Source organism: Musca domestica, unplaced genomic scaffold, assembly GCF_030504385.1.
Source record: "Musca domestica strain aabys unplaced genomic scaffold, Musca_domestica.polishedcontigs.V.1.1 6, whole genome shotgun sequence".
Lineage (NCBI taxonomy): Eukaryota > Metazoa > Arthropoda > Insecta > Diptera > Muscidae > Musca > Musca domestica.
This window is the reverse complement of record NW_026712363.1, coordinates 7,867,242-7,889,918: the sequence shown is the minus strand read 5'-3', so window position 1 is coordinate 7,889,918 and position 22,677 is coordinate 7,867,242. Positions and strand designations below refer to the sequence as shown.

Here is a 22,677-nt window from a genome sequence, read left to right as displayed (position 1 = left end):
ATCCCCCATATAACTGTACCCCCGATATTCGGTATTTTGATGATGTTAGCCACACTTTTCAATGGAATTGTCTTAAAATGTATCGATATCGTACATCCCCCATATAACGGTACCCCCGATATTCGGTATTTTGATGATTTTACCCACATTTTTCAACGGAATTGTCTGAAAATCCACATAAGGAGTTCCTTGTGGATACTTTATACCTCGGCAGAGAATTATTTATATAGGTCCACAATATCGTATAGCCCCCATGTAATGGTACCCCCGATATTAGGTATTTTGATGATTTTAGCCACATTTTTCAATGGAATTGTCTGAAATTCCACAAAAGGAGTCCCTTGTGGGCATTTACCTCCCCAAAAAGAATTGTCTATAGAGGTCCACGATATCGTATATCCCCCATATAACTGTAACCCCTGATATTCGGTATTTTGATGATGTTAGCCACGCTTTTCAATGGAATTGTCTTAAAATCAACACAAGTAGTTCCTTGTGAGTACTTCACCCCCTGAGAGAGAATTGTCTATACAGGTCCACGATATCGTATATCCCCCATATAACGGTACCTCCCGATATTCGGTATTTTATGATTTGCCCCACATTTTTCATCGGAATTGTCTGAAAATCCACACAAGGAGTTCCTTGTGGGTACTTTATACCTCGGCAGAGAATTATCTATATAGATCCACGATATCGTATAGCCCGCATATAACGGTACCCCCGATATTCGGTATTTTGATGTTTTTAACCATATTTTTCAACGGAATGGGGTTCTTTGTACACAAGGGGTTCTTTGTGAGCACTTTACCCCCCGACAGAGAATTCTGTATATAGGTTAACGATAACATATAGCTCCCATATAGCGGTACCCCGCGATATTCGGTATTTTGATGATTTTAGCCACATTTTCCAATCGTATTGTCTGAAAATCTACACACGGAGTTCTTTGTGAACACTTTACCCCTGAAACGGAATTGTCTATATAGGTCCACAATATCGTATATCCCCCGTATAACGGTACTCCCCTATATTCGATATTTTGATGATTTTAGCCACTTTTCCAATGGAATTATCTGAAAATCCATACAAGGAGTTCCTTGTGAGTACTTTACACGCAGACATAGATTTGTCTTTATAGGTCCACAATATCGTATATCCCCCATATATCGGCACCTTCCTATATTAGATATTTTAAAGATTTTAAAAGAATTTTTATTGGATTTTATTTTTTTGAAAATTTTCTAATTCGTTCCAAATGGTGGAGGGTATTCAAAGTTCGGCCCAGCCGAACTTACTGCTTTTTTACTTGTTACTGTTAGAAATTTAGAACAAATTCCGTCACACATTCCAAACTTCATTAAAAATATAGCTTCTTTGGTTCATCAAATACACCAAATCGGCCAAAAAATGTATATAAGAACTATATCCAAATCTAAACCGATATCAATATAATTTGACAAATTTATTTGTAGACCAAATTGCGTCACACATTCCAGATTTAATTGAAATTGGAGATATATACCGTGTTTGGTGCATCAAATATACCAAATCGGCCAAAAATCATATTGGAACTATATCCAACTCTGATCCAATTTCAATATAATTTGGCAAATTTATTTTCTGATCAAATCCCGTCACTAATTCCAAATATCATTGAAATCGGACATACATATCGTGTTTGGTGCATCAAATACGACGATTTAGCCCTGTTCGTTCGTCCGTCTGTTGTAATCTTTTGTCTGCAGGCATGTCAAATTAGAAGATGGACTACATCGCATAGCCCCCAAGCAACGTCAAATTTCGTATTTATAATTCTTAATAGGTACTACAGCCTATAACAAAAAATTGCGTTTGCAGGCCTAGGTCTTCCTCCATATAGCCTCCATATAATGGTGCCTCCCACTATTCGGAATTTTGATGACTTTAGCGACATTATTCACCGGAGTTGTTTCAAATTTCGTATTTAGAGATCGTAATGGGAACTGCACTCCAAGTTTAAAAATTTTCTATGCAGGTCCAGGTCTTCGTATAGGCAACATATATCAGTACCTCCCTATATTCGGTATATTAATGATTTTAGCTACATTATTCACCGTATTTTCTTTTTCAAATTTCCCTTTTAAATATTGTAATGGCTTATGACAAAAGTTGCCTATGCAGGTCCACATCTTTGTAAAGACTTATATTGGGATCGGCTATATTCGGTATTTTTAAGATTTTAACAAAATGTTTAGCGGATGTCATCTTTTTGAAAAATTTTCAAATTCGAATCAAATGGTGGAGGGTATTCAAATTTCGAATAAGAAATGAGAAATAAAAAAGTGTGTTCCTATATGGAAAACATTGTAAATATTGCAAACAAAAATTTCAAAATTATCAATATGGCAAAATTTGAAGATTCTTGCTTGTTAGGGAACTTTATTCATTACGTGATTTATATTTTAACAGGGTGTATACAAACACAGATTTTCTAAGCTATGCGAGTTTTCTTTAAAGAGAAATCCAAATTTTAAGAAACTCATCTTTCTGTTGCTTTTCATTTCCGGTTACCCGAACTGTTTGAGGGTTCTTGCCAAAACATAACGCAAATATGATGATCTTGGTACGAAAGTCAATTTTTCTTCTTCCTATATCAGACGGGGTCGCCTTTATTATACCTTGATGATTGAAATCGGGTATAGCATATTTGTGGGTGCTATAGCTGTATGTAAACTGATTTTCTACAAATTTAGCATATTTGATTTTACGATAAATTCGGTGTTAGTACTGAAATCCATCAACTTTTTTCTAATGTAACACATTTTTGCATCACAAACCTGAAATCGGATGACCCGTTCTGAATAAATGTGGGCATAGATATTTCTAAACGGGTTTTGACATTTTGTACCGAAAACCAGTCCTGTGGAGTACACATTAAAGCTATACGGGATTTAGATATGAAATCGGATGAAACACATATAATAAGAGCTATAACGTTATCTGAATCGATTTTCACCAAACTTGACATGCTTGCTTTTATATGCTAGAATTCCTCATATTTCTGTCTCTCCCTGGCTTGTCGGCAAAACACTTACAGGGTGAGATGAAAAAACTGCAACCAAATGTGACAACAGTGACTCGTTTTAAGTGTTTCGTTTTTACTTACAAGTCAGCATAATGCATAAATCGTTTGAACATGTCTTCTTTGTTGCAGAAAATTTGCAAATTGTAAACCCAGTCTTCATAATATTAAATTCCTAATTTTCAAATTTTGAATATTTTTGTTTTTTTTTTCCGCGTGTCGTTTCAGACATGCTACTGTAACCGCTGTAAGATTTTTGATTATTTGTTTTCTGTATCTAATCACGCAAAACAACGCTGAATAAACAGAGTGTCTTAAAATAAATAGGCAATAACTTTTTTCGAAATTCCGTGGGTTTTAAAACTAACGATACATTTTGAAAATATTTATATGGGACTGTTTATTATTATTCGGAGTTCTGGACACCAGGATGGATTTTCCCAAATGTCTCCGAAAATAATATTGGCTCCCATTTTCACATCATTTTTCAAGGCTCTGTTTCATTGAATGATATATTTCAGATACCTTTAAAGCTACGGAATGGCATACGGGACTAAGTTACATAATTATTTAAGCAATGTTATAAATGTAGGCCCAGGAAACCGCCAAAATATTATTTTTCTACCCTCCACCATAGAATGGAAGGTATTTTAAGTTTGTAATTTCGTCTGTAATACTAATAATATACATTTTACACAAAGTATATACATTCTTGATCGGCATAAAATCCAATGTCGATTTAACGATGCCCATCTGTATGTCTGTTGTAATCAGCGTTTGAAAATAAACAGTATTGTGCTGTACCGTAGAGTTTTGTACCGTTCTGAGGTGGAGTGGTGCTCCGCAGTCGGAGCACTACAAAATTGTAGTGTACCACATGGCATAACATTAAAAAAATAATGTACCGGTAGTGTACCAGATATGTGTTGTTAACGATTTGTGAGAAAAATTAGATGTTTGATGTTTTTGATAATGCAAAAAATACTAATACAACACAATATTATGAAAATAAAAAAAATATTTTATTCGTCATGTAGTATTTTTAGATTGGTTGCGAAATAGAGGAAAGTAGAAAAAATGTGGGAATTGGTAGAATGAATAATAAAGGACCAAATCTGAAGTGATAATAATTTGTATTTAACCATTGAAAATTGAAATTTTTAATTTTCCGCGAAAAAGGGAATTTTAGTGGTTGTATTGTAATGGGTTATTATGCAAATAATTTACCCGTTATTTTGTGGTACTGAAAAATCAATGAATGTAGGTGTAAAAAAACTAAATATTTTACAAAGTATGGCCAAGTGTTTAAAATCAGTTTTATTTCGATTTTTTTAATGTGGTGCATGTGGTACACTACGATTTTATAGTGTTCCGACTGCGGTACACTATTATTTTCTAGCGCTTCGACTGCGGCACACTATGATCATCGTTGTGTTCCGGTACAGTGTCACTAAACATTTTTTTGGTAGTGTACCGGTACACTACCGCTAAAATTTTTTAGTGATACTGTACCGGTACAGCACACTATGTTTGTGTACTGTTTATTTTCGAACGTTGGTTGTAATCACGCTATCTTTCGAACGAATTGAGGAAGAAGGCTAAACTTATGTGCACATGTGTATTTTGCTAGTAGGCATGTAAAGTTCGTAAAGGTCCACTACTTCATATAGCCCCTATATTACGGTAACTCCCAATATTCGGTATTATTATGGTATTAGAGACATTATAGTCCGGAATTGCTCAAAATTTCCTATTTAAAATTTGTATTAGGTACTACAGCCTATGACAGAAAATTGTTTATAAAAGTCCATGTGTTCGTATAGCCCCTACATAACGGTTCCTCCCAATATTCGGTATTTTATGGTATTAGAGACCTTATAGTCCGGAATTGTTTCAAATTTCGATTTTGAAGTTTGTAATGAGTACTACAAACTGTAACAGATCCTCGTCTTCCTATGTAGGTTCACATCTTTGTACAGTTCCCATGGTTTTAATTTAAGCAGTATTTTTCGACGGGATTTTTTAAGTTCCTTCCAAATGACGGACGGTATGAAAAGTTTGGTCCGGCCGGACTTTGTTGATTTTTACTTGTTTATTGTCCATAGACATATATGACTAAATGCTCTCAGCTAATATACAAACACAACAAATACAAATAATATAACAATACAAAATATTAGAGAAAATTTACAGACTTGTACAAAAGAAAATCAACATAAATAAGTATTTTTTGATTAAACAATTTTGTTTTTGTTCCTGTCATGGATTTCAGGCGAATTTTGGTTTTTTACTTTTTATTAGTTATTTTTTCGTTCTGAATTTAGTGACACCTGGGGTAAATGTTACAAACTAACGTGATGTATATTTCCATAATATAGCTCCACCTACGTGTCATTTTATAACTAATGACATATGCTCATGTGAAGATGGTACGGACATTTTGAATACATTCTGGTAGTTTTCATATTGTCCCCTAGATGGCTCTATCCTTGTTTTTGTGTAAGAACAGCCGCATGTTCCTTGGGAAACGTGGCAGAAATAGTAAAGTGTAAACAATTGGCTTACTATGTCAACTTGTAAACACACCTCTTAATTTATCAAAATAATGAATAACGAGATGTGAGACATCATAGATTTTTTTGTAGTGAGAAGTGGTACCCATACAAGCTCCAATTACCAAATTTGAAAACGTACGTAGGATTTCCGATATATACAGGGTGAGATGAAAGAACTGCAACCAACCTCAGACTACTGTCAATTCTAACCCACTCGTCCGACAGCTGTTAAAATTATTCCAGTGACATCTCATTATATTGTTTACAAGCGTACAATAGAATTTTGGTGATAATTTTCCAGAAAAAACTTATTCGTGATGGAATTCAAGCGTGATAGTGTGATTTCTATATATTTGGCTGGAAAACTATAAGTGGCTATCGTAAAAGCACTCCAACATTTAAATGTGAATAAATCTTTTGTGTCTCATACTGGTAGCGTAGCCCGACATCAAGGAAGTGGACAGAAGAAAACAGCAACATCAGCATAAATGGTTCGAAAAGTAAAGAAGTGATTTGATCGAAACCCGCGTCGCAGTGGCCGAAAACTGGCACGTGAGCTGAACATATCGCAGTATTTCATTCGGAAAATATTGAAAAATGAGCTCGGTGTGAAGCCATTGAAATTCCAAAAAGTTCAAGAACATACACCGCAATAGAATGAAAATAGACTTAAAAGAGGTAAAGAGTTGCTTCGCTTGGCCGAAAGCGGTGAACTGGCGAATTTGACTTTCTCCGATGAGAAAACATTCGTTGTCCAGCAGTTTGTAAATGGACGAAATAATCGTGTTTACATGCCAAAGAGGTCAGCTGAAAATGTGTACCTTAGTTTGGTCACCAGAACTCAAGCGACGGCCATGGTCATGGCGGCCCTTAACAGCCGATGGTCGCTCTCCGCTCGTATTAATCGACCATGGCATCAGAATAAATGACGAAGATAATAGCGAAAATATTTTGGAGGGTGTATTATATTTTGGCCGCAGACCTTGGACATCCCAACAGGACTCAGCACCATCGCACTCAGCACGTGCCACCTAAGAATGACTACAAAGTGAGATTCCTCGCTTCATTTCCAGCGCACAATGGCTACCAAAATCTCCGGATACCAATGCGTTGGACTGTTGTGTCTGGAGTATTTTGGAAAGCAAGGTTGACACTAAAAAATACCAAAGTGTCGATCACCTCAAGCAAGCGCTTCGCCGGGAATGGGCCAGAATACCGCAGAGCAACATTTGGGCAGCGCGTGACGGTTTCATTGATCGTTTGAAGACCATAATTTGTGTCAAAGGTGACCAATTCGAACAAATCTAAACTTGTTCTAAAATTTGATGCTATTTTCGGCAGTTTTTGCTTTCATTCAAAAAAATTAAAAAATGCAAAAATGATGGCGTTTGACTTTGTTTTCTTATCTCGCCCTGTATATGGAAGCTATAGCTATATCTGAAGCGATTTACACCAAATTTAAAATACTTGTTTCCAGGATAAATTCGGTCAGAATTGCCAAAATTCCGTTCATTTTGGCTGTTATTTTCCATTATTTACACAATAAACCTGATATCGGATAAAGATATGTATGAGAGCTATATCCTAATTTGAACCGATATCGATAAAATTTGACATGCGTATTTTAGAGCGGTATCTGATGTCCGGTACCAAATATCATTCCTTTGAGGGACTTAAAACTACAAATCGGATAAAACATATGTATGGTTGAAGATGTACATGAGAGCTATATCTAAATTTGAACCGATTCCCAACAAAATTCAATAGAGTTTGTCCGTGGACCAAACAAATGTTGTTTGGAAAATTTCATCTCAATCGGATAATGAATATCCTCTACATTTTGTTCACTAAAATACAAGCTCTCACTCACATACATAGACTCACTGACATACATAAATCGACTCAAAAAGTGATTCTATGAAGATCCTCGAATGTAACTATGGGTCTATCGCGCTTCCTTCTCCATGTTACAAAAAAATGCACAAATACAGAATACCCTTACCTAGGGTATAAACACTAAAAAAATATAAGACGACAGACTGTAGCCACAAAATCAGAGCCTGACATTTTCTTGGAAAAAAAAATTAAAAAACCTCACAAATATAATATAAATGGTAATATTGAATACTACAATACCGATTCCCAACAAACGCCGTCGAATTGTGTCGGTGTCGACAAATAGAATAAGAGAAAATAGAGGTGTACCACGTTTTGGTACATCCCCCATATAATGGTACCTCCCTTTTTCGGTTTTTTTGATGATTTTAGCGACATTATTCACCGGAATTGTTTCAAATTTGGTATTTGAAGTTCGTAATGCATACTACAGCCTAAGACAGAAAATTGTTTGTGCAGGTCCACGCGTTCTTATATCCCCCATATAACGGTACCACCCGATATTTGGTATTTTGATGATTTTACCGACATTAATTATCGGAATTGTTTCAAATTTGGTGTTTGAAGTTCGTAATACTACAGCCTATGACAGAAAATTGTCTTTGTAGGTCCACGTCTTCATATATCCCTCATATCTATCTTTCCAATTAAGAAGATGGGCTATGTAGGACTATGATTTGTTTAGCCTACATATAAGGACACTTTACGATGTTCGGTATTTTAATGGTTTACTCACATTTTTTAATTGATTTGTCTAACATTTGTTATTGGAACTCCGTAATAGATCGACGGAATTACATAAAACTTGATATTTGTATCTACCCCTATCACAAAAATTACTGGTATGTTTCCGCATAGCCTTAAATAAAGTTTCCTCGTTAGACTCCATATTTTTTCAAGGGATATTTCCATATTTTGCCTTATAGGCTTGGTAATTTAGTTATGAATGGATCTAATTGGAAACATTTTTACCCTAATTTGCGATTTCGTCTACAGTCATGCGAGCCGACCATTTGATGCCCTACACCTCTACAATTTGCGGTAAAGTTTCTGCAGATATCAGAGTTTCATATCTGCAGAAACTTTTAACTGAATAGAATGATGATTTCCCCAAGAAACATCCGCATATCTACTACACAATAAACATGTTGAACCTAATTGCTCCTCTTTTCGATTAATCATCATAGATTTGAAACCAATATTATGCGAAAACATACGATCTTTAACAAAAAAAATCGTTATTTTATAAAGCACGCGTTCTTCCCACGTCAGATACCTATTTCGTTCTTTCGGAAAGAACAGAAATTTAGTATCCATATATTTTTGATTTCCGTAATTTTGAAATTTTTGCACACAACGTTTTAGTTCCTTCATTTCACCAGCTAAATATTCTCCTTAATATCTAACTCCATAAAAAGTTCCATGTATAATGGTACTTTGTTGAAAACTTTCGCGAACATCTTCCGAAACAATACCCCCGAAACAATAACCCCACCGCAATGCAAAATTTCGAATTTGAAGATCGGACCATAATTGCCCCTGAATATAATACCCCGAGCACAGAGTGTTGTAAGATAATAATAAAAATAAAAATTGTACAATCCAATATTTGCTCTGTTCCAGAACCTGCAAGCATCTACTAGTTTTGCAATTTCGGTTATCGTAGTAAAACTTTTTACATTCTTGCGGTTCTGGAACAAACGAATTGTAAGCCAAATTAAAAAATGCGGTAAAAAATGCTGTAAAAAATATAACCATGGTAAAATTTAGAAGATAGAGTCATTTCAAAAGTATCATCCATTCCTGCATTTTCTGCAATTTACCTTTTCAAATATCACTAAAAACACAGGTTCCCATCTCTGATTTCTGTGTATATAATAGACTAGCTGGCCCGGTCCGCGTTGCCGGCCCGTAGTTTTAGTTTTTAGTGCATATTTTTAAAGCAGAAAAAAGGACAGATGTGACTTATGTACGCGGCACAATTTCTATAATAAGTAATGACTGCATAGTAATTTCTAAATAGAAATAAATATTCATGGCAAAGATTATAATATACGTTCACCTACCTCTGTTTTAGATATTTTGAATGAAAATATGTCTTATTTTTAATCCATAGCCTTTAACTTGAGTGTTAAAAACCTGTGAAAACTCAGATCAATTTTTATTAGAATACAGTGCTGCGTAGTATTTAGTATTGTCCACCTCATAATTGAAGGCAGAATGATTTCAGAATATTCAAAGATAATTACTCTTTTACACCCATTACCGTAAGATGGGGATTCATTTTTATGCCCTCCATCATAGTATGGAGGATATATTAAGTTTGTCATTCGTTTTTAACTCCTCGAAATATACATTTTAGACACAACAAATTATATATATTCATGATCAGCATAAAAGTCTATGTATATAAAATACTATGTCTGTGGAAATCACTCTAGCTTCCGAACGAAATGAAGTAAGTTGAAAAAATCTTACTCTCTTGATATTGAAACTGGGCCATGTAGATCGACGTTTGTTATATCCTCCATATAATGGTACCTCCCTATTTTCAGTATTTTGATGATTTTAGCGACACTACTCACCGGAATTGAATCAAACTTGGTACTTGAAGTTCAAAATGGATACTACAGCCTATGACAGAAAACTGTCTGTGCAGGTCCACGTCGTCGTATAGCCCCATATAACGGTACCTCCTGATATCCGGTATTTTGATGATTTTAGCTACATTATTCTTGAATATTTTTCAAGTTTCAAATTTGAATATTGTAATGGCTTATGACAAAAGTTGCGTATGCAATTCCACGTCGTCGTATACATACGGCTACATTCGTTATTTTAAAGATTTTTTAACGAATTTAATATATGCGAAATCTTGGATATCAGCATCTATGTTACAGTCAAAAATGACATTTTCATGTATATTTAATTTCGCTGGAATTAAAAATATTGGCGGTTTAATGGAATCCATCCAAATGTGTAGGCTTTGGTCCAGCCCTAAACTCTAGTCCCATTCTAAATTCTGAGTCGAATTGTCTATAATTCTAACCTCCAGACTAATTTAAAAAAAATCTGTTTTAGGTCCATTTTAAACCCTAAATATTTTGCGATTATCTCCCCCAACAAAAGGCTTCTAGTGCGACCTTGACCCTACCTCCATGCTAAATTTCTGTAGCAGACATAGCTAGATCACTACAGCTCGGATATATAGTTTCCTATGTCATAGACCAATATTTTTGGCCCAATTAAACTTATAGTATCCCAATACATATTGCTGTAGGATATAAAAACGAATTTAAATGTCTTTCTTAGAGTGTTTTTATGGGACGAAATATTGACTTATTTTATTAAGGCATTTTCCCATACCATTCGGCACTAGTTCGTAATATATTTATCTTGAATTCCAATACCCTAATTTTGAGTATGATTTATAATATTTTACATAAATACTAGTCTGAATCTATCGTGACGGTTCTAACCTTTACCAACTTATTTTAAATTGTTCTCGTGAGTGACAATTACTCTCTTATCTTTTCAATATTTATTCCGTGCTAAAAATTAAGATTCTAGTTCCATATTTATATAGGCGATTATATATGTGATGCTCTCGTGCACCATCACCTTTACGGTGACAATTGATTTGAAAATCTATTTTTCGTTAAGAAGACTGATAACGACTGCATGAGGTATAAATACCGGCTCAAAATGTGCAATGCCAAATAGTCTCTTGGTTCTGGATATAGCGGACATATCTTCTAATCATGAAATTGCCCATTGTGCTATTGGCCTTTATGGGCATTGCAACACTGGTTTCTACAAAAAATGCCACGGTAGCCGACAAATCCTACCTGGAGAAACAGAAATTTCTTTACGAAATTGTCTATCGCATTGAGGATCCGTTGATGTTTGAAGAGTGGATAAAGCTAGGAAAACATTTAATTGTTGAGAAATCTTTTTACGACGTGAGTAGATGTTCGATGTAGAATTCCATGTATTCACAATCCTTTTTTTCCAGCACTATGACATCCACATGGAAAAGTTTTGGGAATCCTACAAGGAGAAGGCTCTCTTGCCCAAGGGCGAATTTTTTGGCAATCTTGTCAAGTCTCATTATATGCAAACATGGGGACTTTTTAATTTCTTCTACTATGCCAAGAATTGGGAAGTGTTCCAGCGAAATGTTTGCTGGGCCCGTATGCATGTCAACGAAGGCATGTTCGTACATGCTCTTACTTTGGCGATAATACATCGAGATGACTTTGTTGGTCTGATGCTTCCCTATATCTATGAGATATTTCCGCAGCATTTCTTCGACAGCCGATTCATTTACGCTGCCGAGAAATTCGATTTCAATATCTGGAGCAAGTATGCAATGTACGAGAAACAGTACCTTGATGTCTATTACAAGAACAACAACAACAATGACAGCATGGGTAGTTATGTTCACATGAAGGACTGGAAAATGTGGCAATGCACTATGGGTTTTTTTACGTTTATTTTGGCATAAACTCTAATTTCAAAGCTATTGAATTGAAATTTGGTTTGTATGCATTTTTTATGCTTCCAAGATGACCTACCAATTTTCATATGATTTGGGGAACTATTTCATATAGCTGCTATATAGCCGATCTGGCCGATCTGACCCAACTTTTTTGTTTATGAAGCTATTGAAGTGAAATTTGGTTTGTATTAATTTTTTATACCCCAAAGATGACTTACGAATTTTCATATGATTTGGGGAACTATTTCATATAGCTGCTATATAGCCGATTTGACCCAACTTTTTTGTTTATGAAGCTATTGAAGTGAAATTTGGTTTGTATTCATTTTTTAAGCCCCCCCCCCCAAGATGACTTACGAATTTTCATATGATTTGGGGCACTATTTCTTATGTAGCTGCTATATAGCCGGTCTGGCCTATTTGACCCAACTTTTTTATTTATGAAGCTGTTGAAGTGAAATTTGATTTGTATTCATTTTTATGCCCCCAAGATGACCTACGAATTTTCATATGATTTGGGGCACTATTTCATGTAGCTGCTATATAGCCGATCTGGCCGATCGGCTATGATGATTTGGAGAAACATACTGCTCATTCATTACAATAATTATACTTTTGCTAAGCCATTTTGAATGTTTAGTTTTAAATCGCTCTAGTTTACGGATGCACTTTGGCAAATGCTTTTTTATATAATTAACAAAATCTTTCACTTGTTTTGATATCAAACGCATTTGGTCTTCATTTAAACTGATATTATTGATATTCTGTAACACATATTTCACAAGTGCATCTTCTGAGCGATTGTTGCTTCTCCAAATTTCAATATGCGCTGCATGGACAAACACATGTTTATCTGCAAAACACGTGTTGGCACAAAATAGAACAAAAAAGGCTAGTTACTCATTAATTAACACACTTTTGTTAATAACTTGGCATTTATATCTTTTTGCAATGCTTTGCCATTCACAAGTTACACTCCACGGAACACAACTACAATTTATAGATTTTATATAAAGCTATACATAAACGAAACAATTCACAGTATTACAACAACAGACAATTATGACAAAAAGGGCACCTCGTCTTAATTTTACATACCTGCACTAACGTTTTCCATAATTACACATTTTATTTTTTTCAATTTTGTCAAATCAGAAGCACTTGAACTTAGCTGATCTTTACCGCCAGTTGTACCAAAACAAAGTGACTTTCAAACAGCTGACTTTAAAAGCTCGCCAGCAAAAAAGGGTTGCCACCCGTATTGATATTAAACATTTTTTTTTCTAATATGGGTATCTACATTTAGGAAATAAGTTAAATTTCAAAATATGAAACCAAAAAAAAATGACTTTATGCCAAAAAATCATGCTTTTTACCCATAGTGCAATGGTGGAAACTGATGGGTCTGGACAAACAGTGGTACATGGAGGATAACTATATGTTGCGCGAAAATATTTACAAACATAACAAAGATTCGCAGTGGCTGTCAATGATGAGGGATGTTAAAATGATGTGGATGCCCGTCGACTACACCCGTGACATTGACTTTGCCAATGAAGAGTTGAGGCTCTCCTATTTCACTGAAGACGTGGAATGGAATGCCTTCTGGTACTACATTAATATGGACTATCCCTTCAATTTGGATGGTAAAACTTTTCAGTTGCAGAATGATCGTCGTGGAGAATTTTGGATGTATGCTATTCAGAAACTATTGTCCCGTTATTATATGGAACGTTTGTCTAATGGTTTGGGCGACATTCATCGCATTTCACGTTCGCAATCTTTTGAGCACGGTTATAATCCACGACTTGTGGCATATAATGGTCTCGGTTTCAGTTATCGGAAAGACTACTATCACCTTTACGATTCGGGTAACTTTGATATGCTAGAGAGACTACGTGAGTTCTTTGCTCGAGTCGAGCGAGTGGTTGATTTGGGTTACTATACAATGAAAGATGGCACTGTTGTGGATTTGCGTAATCCAGATGCTGCAGACATGATTGGAAGTATTTTACAGGGGAACATTGATGTTATGGACAAATACTTTTTCAATTATTGGTATTTGTATTCTCACATGTATGTGGCAGATGTGGGCTTTAATGATGTGGAAGTAGTTCCTCATGCGTTCCTCAACCTCGAAACTGTTGTCAGAGATCCATTGTTCTATAGCCTCCATAAGCGAATACTTGATGTATTCTACCGCTTTAAAGATTCATTGGGCCCTTACCAGCGCGAAGAACTCTCGTTTCCGGGTGTTTACATTAAGGATGTGAAGGTTAGTGAAATGGTGACATACTTTGATCTGTTTGACTATGATGTGACCAATTTGATAAATGGCAAGATGCGATTTGTTGATGGCGAGTTTAAATGGGAGAAAACATTATTGGCGCGTCAAATGCGTCTAAATCACAAGCCATTCAACTTTGAAATTACCGTTGAATCGGACAAAGCTCAAAAGGTATACGTTCGCGTCTTTCTTGCACCGAAACACAACGAGTTGGGTCAAATTATACCACTAAATGAAAATCGCTTGAACTTCTTCTCGTTCGACAAATTCTCATATGAATTATCGGCTGGCCTGAATACTATAAAACGCAACCCGGCCGACTACAAATTCACTTCGCCAGATTCGCTAACCTACACCGAAATGTATCACTACATTAAATTGGCTTACGAAGGCAAATATGAGTTCCACCTAAATATGAGCTATCCACATTTCTCCTTCCCGAATCGTCTCATGCTGCCACGTGGCTGGGCACAAGGCATGCCAATGCAACTATTCTTTATGGTCACTCTGGACGACGATGACCACGAACAGTTCGACTATACTTTCTCATGTGGTTTAGGATCTGGTCGCCGGTGGTTCGACAAGAAATCCTTAGCTTATCCATTTGACAGGGAAATTGATGAGCACGATTTCTATGTGCCCAACATGTACTTTAAGGACGTTATGATCTATCATCAGGATAATTTAAAGTTCTACCGCCAACACAATTACACAAACTACGGTCATTTTGATTACAAATACTTTGAGAACTATTATACCAAAGGTTTAATGAATTAAAATATAAAGAGATATGTCAATGTTTTTTTCTATTTGAATAAAAACTTGTAACATTTTATTGTAAAGATCAAAGTCAATTGTTGCCTGTAGGGCGACTGAAAAATAAAGAAAAAATTGAGTTACAATCCCTGAAAATTTTGCGATGATCTTTAAACACAATAGACTTTTATTCTGACCCTAATCTAATTACGATCTGTTTATATGTAATTCCCCCCAAAAGATAGTTTTGTGGGGTGTAAAGGAATATTACAAAATGTACAATTCAATACAGCAAAGTACAATTCAAATTGAAAATAATTGATGTAATACAAATATGAGGTCAAAAGTCGGGCGATCGCGATAAAATTTGGCAGAGGTATTTTTGTATCTGACCTGGTGTGAAAGACTTAACACCAAATCGGATAAAACTTATACATGGGACCTAAGTTATATCTGAACCTATTTTCACCAAATTTGAAGTACTTATTTCTGGGCTGAGTTCGGTCTGAAGTACCAAAATTCACTCCATTTGGGCTGATATTAGCCATTTGGTGCACAATAAACCTGAAATCGGAATATGATATATACAGGGTGAGATAAAAAACTGCAACAAAGTCAAAAGCCATAACTTTTATATATTTTTAAAATTTTATTGAATGAAAGCAAAAATGTCGGAAATATCATCAAATTTCGGAATAAGTTTAGATTTGTTCGAAATGGTCACATTTGGCACCAATTATGACGGCCAATGAAACCGTCACACGCTGCCCGAATGTTACTCTGCGGTATTTTGGCCCATTTCCGGCGAAGCGCTTACTTGAGGCGAACGACACTTTGGTATTTTTTAGTGCCAACCTTGCTTTTGAAAATACTCCAGACACAATAGTCCAACGGATTGGTATCCGGAGACTTTGGTGGTGCTGACTCCTGTTGGAATGTCCAAGGTATGCGGCCAAAATGTTTGCGTGCCCAAGGCTTTAATATATCCTCCGGAATATTTTCGCGATAATATTCGGCATTAATGCGAGCGGAGAGCGACCATCGGCTGTTATGGCGCCCCACAACATCACCGTGGCCGGCGCTTGAGTTCTGCTAGCCAACCGAAAGTGCACATTTTCAGCTGACCTCTTTGGCAAGTAAACACGATCATTTTGTTTGTTTACAAACTGCTCGACAACGAATGTTTTCTCATCGGAGAAAACCAAATTCGGCAGTTCACCACTTTCGGCAAAGCGAATCAACTCTTTAGCTCTTTTGAGTCTATTTTCTTTCCGTTGCGGTGAAAGTTCTTGAACTTTTTGAAATTTCAAGGGCTTTACCCCGAGCTCATTTTTCAATATTTGCCGAATGGAATATTGCGATATGTTCAGCTCACGAGCTATTTTCGGCCACTGTGACGCGGGTTTCGATCAAGTCGCTTCTTTACTTTTCGAACCATTTCTGCCGATGTTGCTGTTTTGTTCCGCCCACTTAAATGACGTCGGGCTACGCTACCAGTCGGGCAACGCTACCATTATCCAGACCGATTCGGATGTGCGTAAATACATTCCATTCGGACGAATATTACACATTTGGCACAAAAAATTAAAATCGGACGAAGATATATGAGAGTTATACCTTAATTTTGGCCGATTATCACAAATTTCAATATGGTTCGTCCTTGGGTCAAACAAATCATACATGTGAAATTTCATTATAATTGGACAGAAAATGTTAACTCCATTTTAGTTCTCAATAAAAATACATAGACAGCCAGACAGTCGGACGGACGGGATCCATAAATCGACTTAGAAATTGATTATATGAGGATCCTCAAAAGTTACTATGGGTTACAAACAAATGCACAAACACATAATACCCTAAGCGGTGTAGGGTATAAAAATAACTAGTAAAAAACAGCTACATTCGACCGGGCCGAACTTGGAAGGTAACCTTATATGCCTGCAAATGTATTTTTCATAAGCTGTAGTATCCATTAAGACCTTCATATACGAAATTTGAAACACTTCCGGTGAATAGTGTCGCTAAAATCATCAAAATACCGAATATAGGAGATACGTTATATGGGGGCTATACGAAAACGTGGACCAACATGGCCAATTTACAAACTTAAATACAAAATACACATGTGTGCAAAATTTTAGTCTTGTATCAAAATTCGTTCAAAAGAGTGTGATTACAACAGACAGACGGACATCGCTAGATCGATTTAGAATTTTATGCTTATCCAGAATATATACTTTATAGGGTCTAACATGAGTATTTCGAGGAGTTACAAACGGAATGACAAAGTAAATATACCCTCTTCTTTTACATATATATTGTGCATATTTTGTTAAATTTCCGATGTCTTAGCTGTCATCACCAGTGTAATGGTCAGAAGTGACCCTTACGTGCATTTGTGATTTTTCCGGGGTAAAAAATATTCAAGGTTCAATAGAAATTTTGGTATTTTTGCACAAAATATATTATCCGATGACCATCCAAATGTGCAGGATAAACTCTTACCCCATTGAATGTTCGGCGATCATCTCCCCCAACAATAGGCTTCTATTCTGACCTTAACTCCATGCGAAATGTCGTGAGGACCGGGCCTTAATTGCGACCTGTAGAGTAATTACCAATTAAAATCTACAGACGGACAGATACACATAGCTAGATCAAATTAGCTCGACGATATATATATGTAAAATCCGACCCCTTACAAATAAAAAAATAAAACCAATTATATATTTTCATACTTTAAATCTGAACACATTTTTATAATCAACACCATAGAAAGGAGGCTATATTAAATTTGTTATTCCATTTCTAACGCCTCTGATTATTTATGGGACACGTCATAAAATTTATATATTCTTGATAAGCATAAAATTCAAAGTCGATTTAATATCACCTGTATTTGCCCCTGTCTGTTCAAAATCCAGATACATTCAATATTATTTGACTTAGAGTCATATAACGGTATCTCCAGGTTATTTTGATGACTTGGGCAAAATTTTGTTAACGGAATTGTTCACAATAAGTAGCAAGATCATATAAACATTTCGATAAAGCTTCCGTGTAACGGTGCCGTGAACTTTATGGGTTATTAAATACTTTAACTGCATTGCCGAAACCACATAGTGGTGGGTATTATGACTATGTGCATTTCTTTGTAACATGGAAGCGAGATGGACCCATAGTTACTTTTGAGGATCTTCATAGAATCACTTTCTGAGTCGATTTATGCATGTCAGTCAGTCCGTCCATTCATGTATTCTTGTGAACAAAATACAGATCGCTTTTACAATTCGATTGAGATGAAATTATGCAAGCAATATTTTTTTTGATCCAAGGACGAACCCTATTGAAATTGCTGATAATCGGATCAGATTTAGCTCCTATATATCTTCAACCGATTTCGGGCTAATTGTGCACCAAATGGCTAATATCAGACCAAATGACCTGAATTTTGGTACATCGAATTCGGAGAAAATTGGTTCAGATATAGCTATAGCTCCCATATATTGGATGAAATAAAACCAGTAAGGAAAGTCTTAAATTCGGGCGGGCCGACTTTATGATGTCCTACACCACTTTGCATATTTAGTAGAGCTTCGCATAACAATTAAAAGTTTTTTGTGGGTTAATTAAATAATATAAGCTATGATTGTAATTATAATTTAAGTTCAAAGGACTTAATTTGCCGAAGAATTTGCTTATTCTCAATTGGGGCTTTTATTGCTCATTTGGTGCACAATTAACTTGAAATCGGATATAGATATATATGGCAGCTATATCCAAATCTGAACCGATCTCGATAAAATTTGGCATAGATATTTCTGAGCTGTATTTGATATATGTTCCGGAATATCGTTGTCACGGAGTGCATGTTACGGAATTTGACGTACTAGCTTCTAGACAAAATTCGGTAGTAAGAGCCAAATTCCATCCCATTTGGTCTAATATTACACGTTTGGTGCACAATAAAAAGCAAATGGGACGAAGTTGTATATGGGAGCTATATCCAAATCTGTCCCGATTTGGATATAATTTAGCAAAGTAATTTGTGAGCTGTATTTGATATATTTCCCCAAATACTGTTGTTACAGAGTGCATATTACGGAATTTGACGTACCAGCTTCTAGACTAAATTTGGTTGTATGTGCAATATTCGATACTATTTGGGCTGATATTACACGTTTGGTGCACAAAAAAGGCAAATCGGACGAATATATATATGGAAGCTATATCTAAATTTTGACTGATTATCTCCAATAGGGTTCGGTTGGGCCAAACAAATGACTTGTGCAATATTTCATCTCAATCGAATAATAAATGCGACCTGCATTTTGTTCACAAGAATACATGGACAGACGGACGGACATGCATAAATCAACTTAAAATGTGATTCTATGCTGATCACCGAAAGGAACTATGGGTCTATCTCGTTTCCTTCTTCATATTACAAACTAATGCACAAATACATAACGATAGCCACTTGTTTTTTCCAGCGAAATATAAAGAAAACCCACTATCACGCTTGAATTCCATCACGAATAACTTTTTTCCGGAAAATTCTCACCACAAAAGCAGTCTGAAGTTGGTTCCCTGTATATGTCTCATTTTACCCTGTATATGTTTCAACCGATTGGGTGTTTAAATCTCCCACTTTCGGAATATGCACTCTACAATAATGATATTTTGTACCATATATCTCATAGAGCTCAGAAATAACCAATATAAACCTTTTTTAAGAGGGCTCTACTAAATGTGCATAGTGGTGTAGGGTATATAGTCGGACCCACCCCACTTTTAACCTTTCCTTACTGGTTTTACATAGAATGCATTAAAATGCACTTCCTTATACTTCATTTTAATGAGTTTCATTTAAGGCAAACAACTGAAATGGACTTAAATCATTTTTAATTATACCCTCCACCTTGAAAAGGTCATTCCGTTTGCAACACCCCTAAATATTCGTCGTAGACCCCAGAACGTATATATATATCCATGATCAGCATAAAATTCTAAATCGATTTAACGAGGTTCTGTTGAAATCACGATACATCCCACATTATTTGACATAGAGCTTTAAAATTCAGCACAACAATTTTTATTGTCTCTAGGATGGTGAATGAGAAATGAATGAAATTGATAAATGAGATAGATCAGTCTACGTTTTTGTATAGCCGCCATATAACGGTTCCTGCCAATATTCGGTATTTCGATGATTTTTGCCACATCTTTTTACGGATTTATCTAAAAATTGGTATTTGTAGGTGTAATGGATTCTAGCTGCGGTGGAAGAATACTGAATATCTATATCCATGCACATATAACGGTACCTACCGATATTCGGTGTTTTGATTATCCTAGTAATATTTTTTCAAATTTGGCGTTTAAGACTCGCACCCGTTTTTGGTATGACCCCATATAACGGCCTTACTAATTTTGTGGTCTTTTGATAAATTTAACTGCATTATCCAAACGGTCTTACTGGAATATGAAGTTAAAAGTGCAACACGCTTGAATTCAGATACTTTTATATAAAAACAAATAAGCAAGGGCTATAGACGTGCGGGGCCGACCATGTGATACCCTACAACACTACAATATGTTAGAAGCTCCCTTATGTCCAAATCCATTTTGGAAGATTTCGCTTTTGAAATTTTGTCACGGAACACTACCCAAATATTACCCTTAGCATTTTGACCAGGGACATTTGTTGTGTCCATTTTACAGCTAAATATATTCCAATGGTCATACAAAATGCTGTCCTTAACTCTCTTCTCAGGTGTGACAATTGGCTTCAATTGTGTGATCAGAAATTTTTCTTTTGTTTTTGGTTCATTTTAACAACTAAATATTTTGTGATCATTTACAAAAAACAAGAGGCCCCTCTGTATCTCCACATTGAGACTCATCTATATGATTTGATTGTCTACGATATTTGGTTCTATTCGTCAACGAAATCAGCATAAAAAAGCCAGATGTTCGCCTTTTGTGTATTTCTGATATTACCCGTGAGTAATGTTGGTATTTTTTTCACACAAAAGCAGTGGTCCATTCTACCCGCTGCCCTAAATTCTAACTTCATGCGAGATTTCTTGTCATTTGGCTTCTATTTGTTACCTTTATAACGGCTGCAAGATCAGGAACATTTTTAGTTGTTGGTTCACTTCAACCCCTAAATATATTGCGGGCATATTTGAAAACAATAGGCCTAGTCCTTCTTTGACCTTTCCTTGAGCCTAACCCTTCTCTTATGAAAATTTTCGTGAGAATCGGACAATAATTGCAATCTGTATATAATATCCCCAACCTGTGTGGTAAGGTGAAAAAAAATTTACAAAATATACACTTCAATATCAAATTGAAAAAATCGCATGCGATAAAAAATATTAAAAAATAAAAAAATGTCACAAAATACTACAAAATCTATATTAACATCATTATTGACATCTTTTTATGCGATTTTTTTTAGATTGTATACTTTTATGCCAAGAAGGCATTCTGAATTGACAAAATTTGTCAAAATCGGTCCAGCCATTCTTGAGATATAAACGTTCTAGCTAGCATCCCCTTCCTTTGTATGTACACATTGTATATATTTCGCTATATAACCGATATATTTACTATCGCCATCTACAAAACGGTCAGAATTGACCTCTTTGTTTATTTGTGATTTCGCCGGGATTACAAATATTCGCGATTTAATGGAAAATTTTATTTTTATTTAATACAAATATTATGGTCTATTTTACCCACTAAATATTATCCGATGACCACAAGAATTGGAAGCCTTCTGGTCAGCCCTCAGTTCTAGCCATATTCTGACTTTCGCGTCGATTAGTCTATAATTGCGACCTATAGAGCATCTGCAAAATCAGGAAAATTTTCAATTGTTGGTCCATTTCAACCTCTAAATATTATGCGATCATCTCCTTAACCCCGGCTCCATTTTAAATTTCGTGAGGATCGGGCCATAATTACGACCTGTAGAGTTATTACAAATTAACATGTACAGACGGACATACATAGCTAGATCGACTCAGCTCGGCGATATAGGAAGATCAATATATACTTTCCTATGTTGGAAAACAATATTTCGAGGTGTTACATAATTTTTGGCTCAATCAAACTTATAATACCCCCAACACATAGTGTTGTAGAGTATAATCATTCCTTTCAACCATGCCGAACTTAATGATTTTTTACTTGTTTTTATTTAAAAGTTCAGTCACTCAAAACCGAACTACAATTAAAAGATACTGTTGCGATCGATTACTGGAGTCACTTGGAATCACTACTATGACTTCCAATTTTCCCCTGTTTAGCCTCAAACTGAGAAGTTCCAAAAGCTCAGCACTCATATATAATTGAAAAGGCTGTAATTCTCTGTATTTTCGTACCCTTGATTTGCAGATTTTCATATATTACGTCTTTTCTTATATCTCTGCACCAGGAGTGACCCCAATCACAGTTCGTGCCCTTAAAGTACAAATTTCCAAAATCCAAAATCAGTGACGCTCAAAAGAAATTTAATTTAATTCAATGCCAGCTTCAAACATTCCTCGATGGGCCAGTCTTTCACCACTATAAGATAGAAGTAGAATTAATTGTTGAGGTAAAT

At 35.6% G+C, this 22,677-nt stretch overlaps 1 protein-coding gene across 1 annotated transcript; it reads left to right on the top strand.

The window, feature by feature from the left end:
- Positions 1 to 11,247: 11,247 nt before the first annotated feature.
- Positions 11,248 to 15,101, top strand: LOC101893407 (arylphorin subunit C223). The gene is made up of 3 exons (XM_059129309.1): positions 11,248 to 11,477; positions 11,531 to 11,996; positions 13,399 to 15,101. The coding sequence occupies exons 1-3, from the start codon at positions 11,277 to 11,279 to the stop codon at positions 15,078 to 15,080; spliced, it is 2,349 nt and encodes a 782-aa protein (XP_058985292.1). The 5' UTR covers positions 11,248 to 11,276; the 3' UTR covers positions 15,081 to 15,101.
- The last annotated feature ends 7,576 nt before the right edge of the window (positions 15,102 to 22,677 follow it).